Genomic DNA, 16,318 nt, shown 5'->3' with positions numbered 1-16,318 from the left:
AAGGAAGGAAGGAAGGAAGGAAGGAAGGAAGGAAGGAAGGAAGGAAGGAAGGAAGGAAGGAAGGAAGAGGAAGGAAGGAAGGAAGGAAGAGGAAGGAAGGAAGGAAGGAGGAAAGGGAAGGGAAGGGAAGGGAAGGGAAGGGAAGGGAAGGGAAGGGAAGGGAAGGGAAGGGAAGGGAAGGGAAGGGAAGGGAAGGGAAGGGAAGGGAAGGGAAGGGAAGGGAAGGGAAGGGAAGGGAAGGGAAGGGAAGGGAAGGGAAGGGAAGGGAAGGGAAGGGAAGGGAAGGGAAGGGAAGGGAAGGGAAGGGAAGGGAAGGGAAGGGAAGGGAAGGGAAGGGAAGGGAAGGGAAGGGAAGGGAAGGGAAGGGAAGGGAAGGGAAGGGAAGGGAAGGGAAGGGAAGGGAAGGGAAGGGAAGGGAAGAAAAGAGAAGAGAAGAAAAGAAAAGAAAAGAGAAGAGAAGAAAAGAGAAGAAAAGAAAAGAAAAGAGAAGAAAAGAAAAGAGAAGGAAAGAGAAGAGAAGGAAAGAGAAGAGAAGAAAAGAGAAGAGAAGGAAAGAGAAGAGAAGAAAAGAGAAGAGAAGAAAAGAGAAGAGAAGAAAAGAGAAGAGAAGAAAAGAGAAGAGAAGAAAAGAGAAGAGAAGAAAAGAGAAGAGAAGAAAAGAGAAGAGAAGAAAAGAGAAGAGAAGAAAAGAGAAGAGAAGAAAAGAAAAGAGAAGAAAAGAAAAGAGAAGAAAAGAAAAGAAAAGAAAAGAAAAGAAAAGAAAAGAAAAGAAAAGAAAAGAAAAGAAAAGAAAAGAAAAGAAAAGAAAAGAAAAGAAAAGAAAAGAAAAGAAAAGAAAAGAAAAGAAAAGAAAAGAAAAGAAAAGAAAAGAAAAGAAAAGAAAAGAAAAGAAAAGAAAAGAGAAAAGCTACCCCCATAGCGCTGCAGCATCCCATCAGTCCAATGCTCAGTCTGGGGGGAGAACATTCTCCAAAACCTCGCCCTTGCTTCAGCCCTTTATATGCTCGGGATCATACCTTGCCAGTAGGGTCATTTCACTAATTCTACCCCTTATTTTCCCACCAAAAATGTGCACCTGTTCTGGTAAGTTCAGCTGCTGGCAGTTGTTTTGTCTGGTATCTGTATCAAAATCAGTGTGGACCCTGCAAACCTGTCCTGTTTAGCACTGCAGTCCTGGTGCAGTTGTTGGGATGATGCCTCTTTCTATGCCCATCAATGTATGCAGTGCTAAGCTCCTGGAGGCTGAATATCCACTCAAGGAGAGGCGAGCCCAATCTGCTGTCAGTACAAGCAAATACTACGACTGCTCCTAGTCAGGATGTACATACCTGGGGAACTTCTCTTAACTGTTTGATATGAGTGCACATTTCTCCTGTGGCAAGGGAAAGTGGCTGTGAAATGAGTAGGGTCTTGCTGTTAATCAGCGGAAGAGACTGCCTGCAAACCTACAGATCAGTATTTTCTCACTGTCCTTCATTTTTTTCCTGTGGTTGGTGGTGATAGGGCCTGCCATTAACACTTGTGGCAGATGGGTGTATGCTGGGTAACACATCAGGACAAGGCTTTTTCCTAGGAATCAGTTTGCCAAGAGCTTGCTATTTCTAGTCTTACCAGAATAACAGATGAGGTGTAACTCTTGCAACATCAGTAACACAGCATAATGCACCAAATGAACCTTGCTCAGCCCAGTATTTGAGGGTGATGGGTGGGCTGATAACAATACATCAGGAGATAGTCCACATGATGACTTGCTCTTTTTTTGATCCCATATGTACACATGCTACCACAGTTTCGACAGGTGTGAATCAGTACCTGTAAGGTCAATTCTCTTCCCAACTATTCTTGCAACCTACAGGTGGCACAGGCTCAAACTTCTTTATCACACATTATTATTTATAGTAATATTTGCAACTGTAAAGTTGGATTCTGTTCAATAATTATAACACTCCAGATATCATGTATTCAAGTTAAATGAAAAAGATGGTGATTTAGCATTTGGTTTTGGTTTTGGTTTTTTGTTTTCCATGGCAAGGTTAGGTACTTGTAGAGCTTTAAAATAAAAACAGTTACTGAATAGCAATGTTCTAATGAACGAGGAACTAATGGAACACTTACTGACTGAAGCCACATTCTGTGGGTTTAATCTGGAGCATGAGACTTTTGCATAGGTTCTTCAGATGTTGATCACTAGAGGCTAGAGGCATATATGGAAGGGACAACATACATGTCTATATCTATATCTATACCTATAGATACAAAATATGCTCTGTTCCTCTTATTCTTCCCAAAAACCCATCTGCTCCTGGCCACTTTCAGAAGAATACTGCACTCTTCAGCCTTTTGTCTTCATCACATACAGCTACTCAACATACATTCTTCTGCAAGAAAAGGCTGGAGTGCAGGAATGCCTTGTCAGACCCTTAGGCCACAAAGTACTTGTGAAAGTGGCACCAAAATGCTTCTGGGACAACACTGAGGCTGTGTTTCCTACACTGCTGAAAACTGTGAGCAACCTGTAAACCTCCAGAGGACATCATGCGTGGTAGAAGAATGTCTGAATACATGAGAATCCCAAAACAAGAAAGAATCACAAAAAGTTGCTTTTCACTTTCCTCAAACTTCCACAAAAAAAACCCAGTCTGAGGCTTTTCTTGACACAAATGAAAAACTCAGAGCCATCTTTATAGCATCTTCTCCACAGCCCTGGACAGTTTTCTGTGCTTGAATAGCTCAGCATCATTTTCTGGTCTCCACTACAGCAATTGGTTCCAGGACCTCTAAATCTGACCAATTTTACTGTCACAGTCTTTTTGTCTTCCTTGAATATGGAACTACCTGTGAACAGTGGAATCCCATGGTTGCAGGATCAGGGTAATCAGTTTATTGGAGTTTACGGGATGTGTAGAAGACCCAATAATTACCTGCCAAAAGCATATGACACCATAGACTTTTTTAATATAAATTGCTTCCAGTTATATTGACTGTCACATTTTGTGTTTCAAGGTAAAGGCAGAAAATAATGATTAGAGCTCATTCTGTTATTGTGGATTTGCTAGACGAGATTGAAGTTTCCTGAAGAAACCATTTATCTTATGTTTCTTGGATAATCCCATGCACTGCTAATCCTTGCTGAGAACTGCTATGATAGGAGAAGAAGCTACCTCCCAACATGTGCTCCTGCCTGAAAAGTAGGTGTTGTCTCATAGTTCGGGAGATGCTTCAATGAACTGATCAACTCCATAAATACTTACTTACCACTGTCTTGCACTACACAACACCTAATGATTTAAATCTCTCTGCAGTCAGTGGACCGTTTGTGTGGTAGACCAGTACTCATTGTCGGCATCTGAACTGTGGGAGATGGGAGTGTTTCTCAGATCCTGGCTCAAAGTAAACAGCTTGGCCTTGTCCTGCTCTGGGCTAGGGTGGTGTCTGGATGTGCACCAGCCTCCTCTGGTATCCCCTGGAAGGAGCCTGGGCCATCAGGAGTGGGGTGAGCTTTATCACTGTCCCCAGAGTATGGGTGAACTGGGACCCTGCAGGGCACATCTACTTCACAGTTTAGTTCAAGCCAAAGAGAGTAATAAATAGGAATTGCTTGTCATTGTTTTTTTCCTGTATGCTTTGTTGGAAAAAAAAAAAAAAAAAAGAGTTGCAAAGTGAATTACAACAATTCAGCACTGGAGAGTAAGTATGTGCAGTTCTACTGCCAAATTTCCTCACTTGTGCCCATTAAGAGTGAAAGAACAAGTCAAATACAATGGGAAAAGGTTTTTATTTCTGATATGTGAGCTGTGCCAGCTTCCTCCAAAGACAAATTCAGGCAACAATGTATTTTCTAAAGCTTAGCCCTCTTCGGTTATCTCAATTGCATCTGTTTGATTTTTTTCCTAAATGCAATATGGCCTCTGTGGAAGAACTAAACAAAACTGAGAAATAAATGATTTTACGAAATAATCTTGTCTTTCAAAAATTCTTGCTGAACGTACAAATTAAACTTTCAAGAAAACTAAATGAAACTGCTTTGCTATTCAGTTTATGCAGACAAGATGAATGTAAGACTTGAATATCTATTTGTTTCTTTAAATCTGGAGATAATATTCTTTGTAATAAGGATATATTTCCCCTAACACCCTGGCTCCTCAAATTGGAATTGACACTGAAATGTTCACAGGAACATAAATTATTCTAAAGGAGTGTTTGATCTAAATGCTTAAATTCTTTCTGGCTTTTCATATGTTTTTTTGTCACTACAAATACTTACAGCCATTGGCTGGTGAAAATCTCAGATGATATCCTCACCTTACCTGTTTTGCACTTTTTTGCACCTTCCACGATTTTGTTATAGACATTTGTTCAATTTTGAGAAAGACAGAAAGAATGGAATTCAGATTTTAAGAAGCCCTGAGGACTTCTGAAATATCTTTTTAGGATTAACACTAATTTAGACTCAAGTGTAAGTGTCCCATTCTGTATTGCATTATTTGCCTTTTCACTGCCATCTTCAAAAGCAATTACCACCTCTGACAGTCATCATGTATTAGAAGTTGCTGTTTAAATTGGCTCTGGCCAAAAACCAACTGAAAAGGAAATTACGAATGTTGATTGAAGTTACCAGCTTATTTTAGCTGGATGAATTCAGAGAGTTGTAGAGAAATACAGACAGATTGCAATGCACTGGACCGACAATGATAGATTGCATATGTAGGTGGGAAAAATCCATGTACTACACATAGGACAAAAAAATACGGCATAATTTGTCACATATGCAATAGCAAATGCTGAAACCAGGCACTCAAAGCCATCTTTGCCTCAGTGGACCAGAGCTCAGTTCTTCACTCACTGCAGGCTGATGTTACTGATGTTCTCAGAACAACTGCTCAGGGGTTGTCTGGCCCTGGAGGTCCACACCTGCCTTCTCTTGATGACCATTCTTCCGTGCAAGTGTGCATCAAGCTGCTGAGGAGCTGCAGAGTGGCAGCAGCAGGAGTAATTCTTCAGATGTTTCCTGGCACCAAAGAAAGCAGCAAGTACCGTACTGAAGGACAGAGCCGAGGGCACACAGTAAGTGTCTGGACCTCTGAAGTTCAAATTCCTAACTCAAGGCAGATTTTATTATTATCTGTACAAAGCAGAGTGTTTCCAGCAGGAGCAACAGAGACCATCGGCCAGAATAATAAGGCTCTAGTCTCTAATAAATGCCTAATAAGCCTCCAACTGAAGAACCCTAGGAGCTGTAAGAGACAGATTTCAGCCTGTTCCCTTTTGTTCGTCTCAGAGCAGTGCCAGCTCCCTCACGTACAACTTGTGATGTAGGTGGCAGCCTCAGTCACTGGGATGACAGGAAAATCACCAGTGAAGGCTCTCCTTCAACACTTAATCACAAAAAAGTTCAGGCATCCAATTTCAGGAACTTGTTCAGTGCTAGAAAAGGGGCACTCAGTTCTAGCGAGTGAGACACTCATCTGTGAGCCCCATTCCCCTCCCTCTGCGTTTCTCCCCTTCTTTATGGTAATTAACTCCCTGCACAGCTGCTTTTGGACACTCTTACTTCTCCTCCCGCACAAGAAACACCACTTTGGAATCCCTCGGGTTGAAAAGATAGCCATCTTCTGTGGAAAGTTAAAACGCGGAGCACTTCTATTGTGCTAGAGAATGTAAACATTTCGGTATCATTACAGGGTACGACACAAAGTTCTTTTGTTAAAATGCGTGCTGGATAATCATAGAATCATAGAACCACGAGGTTGGAAAGGACCTACTGGATCATCGAGTCCATTATTATTAATCATGATCCTTACCTGAATACGTGATTTGAAAAGGCTCATTCAAGGCAGAGTGTGCTTAAGATAAAACACCTGAGTACGGAGAAAAGAGGAAAAGTACAAACGACCGAGGGTTGAAGTATAATAAAGAGTGGAGCTGAAATATTCCTCCGGCATTAAACACAGCCCTCCGAGGACAACAGAGAGAAATCCTTAAACGTGACTTTTCCTCCCTCTCCTCGCAGCAGAGGGGAACGAGGCAATAATGAATCATAGAACCATAGAATCACCAGGTTGGAAGAGACCCACCGGATCATCGAGTCCAACCATTCCTATCAAACACTAAACCATGCCCCTTAGCACCTCGTCCACCCGTGCCTTAAACACCTCCAGGGAAGGTGACTCAACCACCTCCCTGGGCAGCCCGTTCCAGTGCCCAATGACCCTTTCTGTGAAGAATTTTTTCCTAATGTCCAGCCTAAACCTCCCCTGGCGGAGCTTGAGGCAAATGAACCTGAGCCTCGCTGTCCCGCTGTAAGGGAAGCTGGAATAGTCAGCCCAGCACCGTGAAGGTTTTCCATGAGCACACGAGCTCCCGGAGCAGCGACGCCACCCGCCCGGCCGCGCTTCCCGCAGCGGCCGCCAGAGGATCCCGGAGCCGCGCCGGGAGGCGGCGGGGAAGAGGCGGAGCGGGGCCGGGCGGCGGAGGCGGCGCCGCGGGGAGGGGCCCGCGGGGGTCCCCGCTGGGGAGGAGGCGCCGGACCCGGGCTCGCCATCGCTCCTCCCGAGCCGCCGTGGCCCCGCTCCCGGGGTTTCAGCCACGGTACCGTCTCTTGGCAGAGGAGAGGGCGACCCCGCCCCGAGCCGGAGCATCCCCAGCCCCGCTCCGGCCGCGGCAGCCGCCGCTTCGGCATCTCCCCGGGCGTTCGCTCTTGCGGCCCGAGGCCGGGCTAGGGTTGTATTTAACCCGTCTTGAGTGTGTGCGGGAGCGACTACGCACGTTTTTCTCTACGTGGCCAGCGCAGAGGCGGTCGGCGATGGCGAAACCCACCTCCGTGCGCAGGGCGCTACCCCCGGTCCTCGCTTCCCAAACGCGGATCTGGGTGCGCCAAGTGATGTTCTCCATAAGCACCGGCCTTCACAAAACCTCCGGGTGCCGGCAAAACCCTCTTGGCCGCAGCGAACTGCCCTGCGGGGCTGCCGGGACCCACCGGGAGGTTCTCCCGGAGCTGGGAAGGCGGCGTCTCCCCGGCTCTCCCCGTCCCGCCTCCCGCAGCGCCGGTGCCCGCAAACTTCGCACCGTCCGATCGACCTGCTGCTTAACTGGCCGCTGTACAAGAAAGGAACGCTGCCCCCAGCTATTCCTGGAGAAATCCAGGCAAACCCCTAGCTCCTGCCGTCCCTTCCCTTATTTACCCTTCCCGTTATTTTCTCACAAGGCAGCAGGCGGGCTGGAGTCCACCTGCATCTCGCTGTTAGCGACGGAAAAGAGCACGAGGCTTGTAAAAAGTGATTATTAACAATTCACACTAACTGCAATTAGCCAAAGTCAACACGCTGTATAATCTAGTAAAAAGACGTTAAAGTTGAAAAAAGCCAAAACCCTAAAGTGCATGACGGGGAATTAATTGCCTTGCTCACAGCGGATTTTCCCTAAGCTGTCTCATTCCTTCAATAAATTACTTCGGGAACGGAACTGTCTCCAGCCACCTCTTCTAAGCATCGTGTAGGAGTTATTCTAAAAGCAATGAAGCAAGTTTGCATCTTCTAGCAGAACTTTTTTTTTTCTTTTTTTAAACGTAATGTCATGATTAAAACGATTTCTCCAGAACTTAGAAATCATGTCTAAGGCAGGAGGAAACAAAGCTTTATGGTCCCTAGATTTCTGATCACAGTAAAACGATCACCCCTAGCAGAGCTTTTTTGTTTCCAGATTGCCACCATGTAAGTGAAATTTTGTCATTTCCGATTCTGAAAGTAAAGGGGAACATTCTTATTACGCTGACCTCTGGGGCAAAGCTCCACACACCCAGAGAGAAATGAAGTGGGTAAAAATCACGCCTGTGCTGTCCTCAGTGGAGTCCAAAGACACATGATGTCCAAACCCAAACTATTTTTGCCCTGAATACACTTGGCTGCCGTTCACATTTCTGAGTTCTTACAGCAAAAAAAAAAAAAAATCCTCATCTATCCTGAAGTTCCCATATACGCATAAATCCATGTCGCTTGGTCTACGGCATCCCTCTCTCTTCTCTGTGTACACATTCTATAGGCGTACCTTATGCGTCTCTGTGTGCATTCACGCGTTCGTGCAGAGCACGCAAACCTCTCCATTCGTACAGCCCGACACAGAGGCACAAACAAACCGCTCTGTGCGTGTTTGTCCGCCTGTCTGTGGGAGATCTGTCTGTAGATCCCCCTCCGTAGCCGCCCCGATTACATGGATGCCCACTGGGATGCACCTTGGGATGCCCGAGGCTCTGAGCACCACGAGACCAGAGGCAGCGCCGGCCCCTCTCGTTCCGTCTGAAAACAGCATCGCTGCCCCGTTTGGCAAGTGAGTGTGGGAGGGGGAAGCCGGGGAAGGGGATGGAGGGGGATGAGGTGCCGCAGCCCCACCGGGGGCATCGGGATGGGGGACGGCGGGGAGAAATCCCGCTGCCGGCCGGCATCTGACTGCGGGTGGCGAGTTCTCGCTGCTTCCCCCTCTCTCCTACCGGTGTGCGCGCCCGCCGGGGCGGGGGCAGGATTCGCTCCTCGGCTCCCCCCTCCCCTCCCCTCCCTGCGCCGGCGAGGCGGGTACCTGTTGGGCAGAGGAGCCGGGACGAGGCGCTCCCCGATGCGCTCGGGGGCCGCGCGGCGGGGCCGGGCGCTCCGCGGAGAGCGGTGCGAGGCGCCACCCTCTCCCCCAGCCCCTGCCCGCCCGACGCGGCCCCGACCGGGCTCCTCGGAGCCGTGCGGAGCCCGGGGGGCACGGGCAGCGCCCGCCGGGGCAGCGGGAGGGGCCGCAGAGCTGCTCCCGGCAGCTGATTGCGGGGAAAGGGGGGAAGCGCCGCAGCTCGGTGCCCGCTGAACACCTGTCAGACTCCGCAGCCTGATTTATACCTGGCCCTGGCAGCCTCTCCGCTGGGGATTTCCCCCCTCGTCCCACTTCTTTTTTTTTTTTTTTTTTTTTTTTTTCCGCCTCCCCCCCTCCCTTTCTGGAGCGCTGTGAAAAGGGGGTATTTTCTTCAGGGTATAAAGCTGAGAATACAGAGGAAGAGAGGCTTAAGAGCTTCACCTCATTGCCTCATTCTCCCTTCCATGTGAACATCCTGCAACATTTCCTCCATCCTGCCGCACCTCTCACCTGGCCGCCGCTGCCCAGATCATGTCCGCTAAGCTCCTGCCGGTTTTCTTCTTCCTCTCAGTGTTTCACGCCTGGTAAGTCTGCGCTCCCCTCGCCTCCCCCTACCCGCTCTGCTCTCCCCTCGCACCGGGGCTTTGCGGGCTGGAGTCCCGCTCCACGGAGTTTCCAACATACCCGGGAAGGGCAGCGAGCGCTTCCCCGCCTCTCCTGCTCCGTGCACGGGATTTTTATTCCCGAGCGCGGCTTCCCCTGCATCCAGCCCGGGACGCAGCATCGCCGCTGTTCTCCCTCCCGGCCCCAAGGGCTCCGTCCCGAGCTGCCCCGGCGGAAAGTTTCCCCGCTCGGGTGGCTGCCGGAGTCCGGAGTGCGGAGTGGGAAGGTCCTGAAGCCCCGGCACCCCCCGCCTCCCACTGCCGGGGGTGCTGGGGATGCCCTGGTGCTACTCTTAACCAACCAGCCCTCGGCCCGGCGGGCATGGAGGAGGACGGCAGGGGATCCTCTGGCACCTTCCTTGGGGTGGGAAGGGTCTCCAGGCACCCCCCACCACCCAGACCCCATAACCCGGGCAAAGGTGTCACCTCAGCATCCCTCTGCAGGATGTGGCACAAACTGGGCTGCAGGCAGCTCAGAGGCCCTGCCCTTCCCTTCCCTTCCCTTCCCTTCCCTTCCCTTCCCTTCCCTTCCCTTCCCTTCCCTTCCCTTCCCTTCCCTTCCCTTCCCTTCCCTTCCCTTCCCTTCCCTTCCCTTCCCTTCCCTTCCCTTCCCTTCCCTTCCCTTCCCTTCCCTTCCCTTCCCTTCCCTTCCCTTCCCTTCCCTTCCCTTCCCTTCCCTTCCCTTCCCTTCCCTTCCCTTCCCTTCCCTTCCCTTCTTCCCACAGGAACAAGAGGCTATTTCATGCCACCCCCAGAGCAAGTCCCAAGCACACGTGTTGCAGGAAATAAACCCTTTCCCCACAACATTTTAGAGTTTTCCAGCTTCCCTCCTTGGCAGTTCATGCACTGCCTCCTCCCTATGTTCTCACAGGATCAAAACTAGTGGTCTCTTAGGAATTTGGGAACGGCGTGCAACCTTTCTTCCTCCCCAAGTTAAGAATGGCCTGTCAGCATCCCCTGCTTGTTTCTCTGGGTAGCAGGAACATGCTGGGAACTGGCAGTCACCGGTAAGGTGAAAATGCAATCTCAAGTGCCTTTAAGTAGCTTAATTGTGTAGAGACAAGCAAGGGAAGTGAAATAACAAACTCTTGAGAAAGAAAACAAAACACCTTGAAAAACGTCTAGTGTATTAGTCTGATGCGCTGTGAAACCTCTCCCACCCCCAATCTTAATGCAGAAGGCAGGTAGAAATTTACATAGTTTGGAGATACTTTCTAGGAAACAAGCTGGGAGAGTGAAGTGATTTTAAACATCTGCCAGTGCTTAGACCCATCTTAGTGAGTGGTTTTACAGAAGTGGCTCCCTGAAATGTAATCATAATCCTACCTGAACTTCGTTCTCATTTCCACGTGCATTCTGAATGCCTCTGGTAAAGTTGTGGTAGGGGCGGCAGAAAAAGACATACGGTTTGTGCTCCTTTCCTAACAGCGATTCAGCACCACTGCAGTGTTTCAGCTCTGAAATATCAACCACGTATGTTTGGTGCCTCCTTTGAGATTGGTTCTGTAGCTGCAGTATTAAGACACAGGTCTTCTCATGATTCTGAGTGAGAAAACAACCCTAGGAAAAATCATCTTGGGGTTTTTAATGTTCATCGGATGAATTAGACAAAGAAGATCAAGTTGTTTAAAAAATACAACTCTCTAACAGGGAAGGAATGCCTATCTATTCAAAATTTCCTCTAGTTTTTTTCTACTTTTGCAACTTGGTTATATAATCTCTCTCTCTAGAAGATAGTCAGGGGCTAAGTTTCAAAATTATTTTTATAAAGAAGTTATATGTAGAGCGCTCACAATTTGTGGGATCATGTTAAGTGATTCGTGGCTAATCCCTAGGGTTGTATTGGCTGTAGAACAGTTTCAATTAAAAGTTTCATTAAATATTCAGACAGTGGTCTACAAGTAATGTTGAAGGTTGATGCCCTGTGACTGAGCATATACTTATATACTTTTATACTTTTGTATACTTTTATACTAAGTGTATACTTACATACTTCTACCATAGAGTAATTTTTTAAGTCTTCTGCACGTGGGGTATTTTAAAAGACACTAGTGTCATTATAGAGAGGAGGGGGAGAGACAGAGAAAGGACATTGCTTGGATGCATGTAGCATATCCCATGAATAAGCAGGGCTGATGCCTCTGCTCATCCATTGCTTTGCACCTTGCGTAATTATTGACATTTGAGTAAAAAGGTTGGGAAAACATGATGCTCTATCAGCAGGGTAATAGCAGATCAGAGGAACACATGATTACTGCTGTAGGATACACCACTTCTCTCCTGGTAACTTCGTCTCTGTTTAGTTGTCATAGATTTTCTCCAGTGAGAGACATCAAACAGATTTGGTTTCTAAGATACCAGGAGATGTATCTTCAAATCAACGTTTTACTGTTCGTTCACTAAAAACCACACAAGTGAAATTAGTCTTATGTGAAAATATCTTTAGCTATGGATTTTTAGGCAAGCTATAGTCTCACCACATTTGTATTAGCATTCTTTTGAAATATAAATAATCCATCTATGAAGGAAAGAAGTTGCAACTCTTGGTGTAGTACTGTTTTTTAAAAAAATTAAAATTGCAGGGAAATTCAGATGAATTTATGCAATACGTTTATGTGCTTGTGATAATCCGTCTTGAATTCAAGGAGCAAGCTCTTAATTCTAAGCCCTGTAATACATTAAACTGAAATTCAGGCACTGAGAATATAATAATTTATTAATAGGATAAAAAGATCAGGAAGTATTAAAAGATCTGAATTTTTAATACTCTTATTAGCCTTTGTGCAAGAGATGAATCAGTTGTCTTGATATATTAATAAAATAATACTGCAGATGTTCACTCTTCACAAAAGCATATTGCAAACTAACTAGTTGTGATAGGTTGGTTAAAATACAGAATATAAAATAGTACTCTGATAGGTATAATAACTCCTAGAGTAAAATTTTTGACAGATTGGCAGAAGGCAATTTCTAAACAACCCTCGATCATGACCCATCCACAAATTCTCAGCAACGGTTAATGGGAGCATCTTGTTGCAAAAACAGCCTGAAGCTGAGTAGATGCAAAGCCAGAGGAGATACATTAACCTTCATCAGATAAGTGTGGAGATTTACACAGAATGTAAATTCAGATTTTAGTTCTTTTAAACTAACATATTTTTTGATTTGTTCTTGCAGTTCTAGACAACTTGAAGAGGATGAATATGAAGATGGAACAACTAACCAAAAATGGGTTTTAGCTCCAAAAACACAAGACACAGATGTGACTCTCATACTAAACAAGCTGTTGAGAGAGTATGACAAAAAGCTACGGCCAGATATTGGAAGTAAGTACTCCTTTCTGTGCAAATGACAAAAAGCACCTATGGGTGCAGAAAAGATGTTATGTTATATTCTGGTTTGGGTGCACAAAAGTCTGGGAAAGTGGAGATTAAGTTTTTTTGGCTGAAGTTTATTTCCAAGTCAATATTTTAAAAAATGCTTGTGCTCCCGAGAAGATGTGGTAGTAACTTAAGGTACTAAACTCTGGTTTGCTTGTACAGAGTTTGGGAAGAGGTACGGAAGGGCCAGCTCTAAAGTATTCAGCAGGCTTTTGGCAGAGTTAGGAACATACTTGCCTTTTATGTCATCCAGTCCATGTATGTGAAAAACTCACGCTCTGAGGAATGATGAAATCTCTGGCATATTAAAAAAACCCAAACATGTAGGACAGCAAGAGAACAATGTGCATCTACTCCCTTCAAAATGTGATCACAAAAGTTACATTCCTTAATGACAAGGGGAAGGCAGTAGTATTTGCCTGTTTATAGAGCAACTCTAGAGATTTTCTTCCCAAAACCAGCAGACATCTTATCTCTCAAAGAAGTCTGATAGAAAGGAAGTGTCTTGTGGGCAGTACTTGTACATATGGGTATAAACTTCAGATAAGAACCAATAAATAACTGCATATAACCATTCTGAGATATTTGATTTTCCTTTTTTTCTTAATTAATTTATATAGTGAGGTTGTGTATTTCAAACCAGTGGTTTTTTAGCTTTTATGACTATCACAGAGTCATAGGATGGTTTGGATTTGAAGCGACCTTAAAGATCATTCAATTTAAACCGCCCTGCCATAGGAAAGTTCACCTCCCACTGGATCAGGTTGCTCAAAGCCTCATCCAACCTGGCCTTGAACAATTCCAGGGATGGGGCATCTATAACCTCTCTGGACAACCTGTTCCACTGCTTCACCACTCGCTCAGGAAAAAAATTTCTTCTTAATATCTAATCTAAATCTCCCATCTTCCAGCTTAAAAACATTACTGCTCATCTTGTCACTGCACTCCCAGATAAAAAGTCAATCTCCAGCTTTCCTGTAGGTGCCTTTCAAGTATCTGAAGCCTTGCTTAAGTCCTGTTTGCCTTGTTTGCATCCTTAGATCAGAATTGCTATAATAAAACTGCTGTTCAGTTTGTTCACGGCAAATTTGACAGAAATCAGCGATAATTTGTCATTTACGTTTACTGTACCTTGCATATACTTCAGTGTGAACTGGGAACGAGGAAAACTCAAAACAACCACCTAATATAATTTGCTTTTCCTGAATTTTTGCAGAGATTAGAATTAGAATTCCTGCCATTGATTATAAGTGAATCATTTGCTGATGGCGTGTGTATAGATATACTCCTAGGTGATCCCGTCGGGTGACTGAAGGGCAAAGTAAGAGCCATCTGCATGTATTCATTACTATTGCTAGTGTCTTATAACTACAAAATAATAGATCAGTTCCAGAAAAAAACCTATGCTGTGGTATGAAAGAAAGTGTTGTGTTTGGTTATTTTTTGCATAGCAATTACTTTGATTTTCTGTAGTATTTATAAAGATCATATTTGATAAAAGTGTCTGTTTTTAACACAGAGAGACATTTATCTCTCTCTGCTTAGTTTGTCATACTGGATTTAGCTTATCTTTAATATCTGATGGAGAAGTGCTTTAATGGAGTTCCCCACCAATATCAACATCTGAAAGACATTCTCAGACAAATTTTTTATTTTACTTTGTACACTGCATCCTCAGATCACTGACTTCAGACAGAGTAAATTATGTTATGCCTGTGTGGGGCAAAGTAATCATTCAAAATCCTCATGTGTGTTGCCATAAAATCAGTAGAGGTCAGACGTATCTTACAGCACTGGAAAATCATTGTTACCAAAATAATTCCTTTTGTCTCTCCACAAACTTTCATGAATCCTGTTTTAAAGAAAGGAGTTAAGTTACCCAGCTCCTCGTGTATCGTACCAAACAGAGATATTACAATTCTCAACTATGTCTATTCTATCAAGCAACTCAGTCCTAGTACATGAATAGGCGTAGGAATCCAGCTGTTTTGGAAGTTGAGCTGAGTGTTGTTCAGATGCTAGAGAAGTTAGTTCACCTCTGCTTCCTTTCATGGTCACTCTTTCCACCTCTCCTACCTTTGATGCAGATAAATATTGTTGCCCTTTTGGAGCTAAGGAACAGCTGCATTTGTCGAGGAGAACACAAGGGGAATGTTAGATAATCAGGCATTATTTCTAACTTCCCTGAATTGCCAGCTGATTCCTCAGACACAAGCACATCTTCTTTTCCGTCTTGTTATCCTCTGAACTAGGTGGTTGACTTGTACTGAGAACTGAGTCACATTCCCACCATGAAGATGCCAGTATTCATAAAAGTCAGTTAAAGCATAATATAGATCAGTTAAAGCACTAGGAAAAAAAAAGGGGTGGACTAGGTATCACGGAGCATACAGTAAGAAAATGCATGTTTTCCGTGATAGAAACTATGGAGCGAACCACTTGAGGAAGTTATTCTCAGAAGCAAGTGGAAGTGCAGCCAAAAAGATTCAGAGGGTTAAATCCAGGAGTAACATGCAGTCACCTACTCATTAGGACCTTTATATTTCCATAGTGCTGCCTGTAAGTGAATCAGCTGTCCCACAGAGCAGAGGACCCTCACCATTTCATGCCTTATTGGTCTTCAGTTTTCTTGTCATTTATTGCAAAGCCACTATTTCTAGCAGTCGATAACTTTAGCAATGCTCCTGAAGGAATGGTAATCTCTCTGAATGCGGTCAGCAAACCCTGAGAAAATACTGACTTCTTTGTACTTTCAAAAGTTAGGATTGCAACTGTTAGATCACTCGGGAACATACTTTTGCAAGCCAAAGTCCATGAAAAGACAGCAAGACTGTGGCAGATGGAAGCTATTGAAGTGCTTGCTGACCAAGGGAGTGACTTTTCTGTGGTCTTCCCAGGGCAACTGATGTTTTGGCTAGCTCAGGTATGCCCAGGTACTACTTATCATTGTACAGGCATATTCTGAGTGAGCGCTTGCCATACTGTGGGTACTGAGTACTTCAGTAATCACGTCACCTCCAGATCAAGAGTATATCCATCAATAAATGAGCTTCTGTGAACAGACACTCAGCCACCCTTCTTTCTCCTGCTCTGTCCAGCCCATCTAAATCACTCTAAAGAGTGTGTAGGTCAATGCTAAGATGCCAGACCGGGACTTTCTCATTCCTTTCTTTTTCCTTTTGCTGACCTATACTTGGCCTAGGCTTTCATGTAAGTGATTGTAAATCACATGCTCAGTCTCCACCTAGCTGTACAGGCATCACCTGCAAGGTTTGAAGCCAGGATTTGGAAGAGTGGATTTAATAACCTAAGTATTAGGCAAAATAGTTACCCCATGAAGGCTATCAGCAACCTGACAGCTTAGCAAGACTTGTCTAGCAAAGGCCTCAGGTCTTTGGAAACAAAGCAGCGTTCTACCAGCAGTGGAACATCTGACTGAATCCCCTGTGGCCACACACTTTGCAGAGGTCTTCTATCACAGCCTGTGAGGATTTTAATTTTAATGATGGTATCTGGCAGTTTTCCTTTATACCACAGAACATACGCACCTTTTGGAATTGGAAAAAAAAAAAAAGAAAGAAAGCACCTCACACTAGACGGTTTATACAAGTGTACTGATTAGATCAAAAAGAAGAGTGTTTTATAGGGACAAAGCAAAACATCTCTTCCATC

The 16,318-nt window shown here is 45.1% G+C and overlaps 1 protein-coding gene across 4 annotated transcripts in view; it reads left to right on the top strand.

Annotated features, from left to right (window-relative positions):
* Positions 1 to 8,221: 8,221 nt before the first annotated feature.
* GABRG3 (gamma-aminobutyric acid type A receptor subunit gamma3) overlaps positions 8,222 to 16,318 on the top strand; it is a 307,044-nt gene continuing 298,947 nt past the window's right edge. For 3 of the 4 annotated variants that reach the window (XM_069876147.1, XM_069876136.1, XM_069876127.1), the window contains exons 1-2: positions 8,993 to 9,188; positions 12,444 to 12,592. In XM_069876147.1, coding sequence (XP_069732248.1) covers positions 9,136 to 9,188; positions 12,444 to 12,592 — 202 coding nt within the window. In that variant the 5' untranslated portion in view covers positions 8,993 to 9,135. Of the gene's footprint in view, positions 8,323 to 8,992; positions 9,189 to 12,443; positions 12,593 to 16,318 lie in introns of those variants that run through there. The other variant, XM_069876156.1, reaches the window with a different exon arrangement.

Source organism: Phaenicophaeus curvirostris, chromosome 1 (genome assembly GCF_032191515.1).
Source record: "Phaenicophaeus curvirostris isolate KB17595 chromosome 1, BPBGC_Pcur_1.0, whole genome shotgun sequence".
Lineage (NCBI taxonomy): Eukaryota > Metazoa > Chordata > Aves > Cuculiformes > Cuculidae > Phaenicophaeus > Phaenicophaeus curvirostris.
The sequence above is the reverse complement of the archived record's forward strand: the minus strand, read 5'-3'. Positions and strand labels throughout refer to the sequence as shown.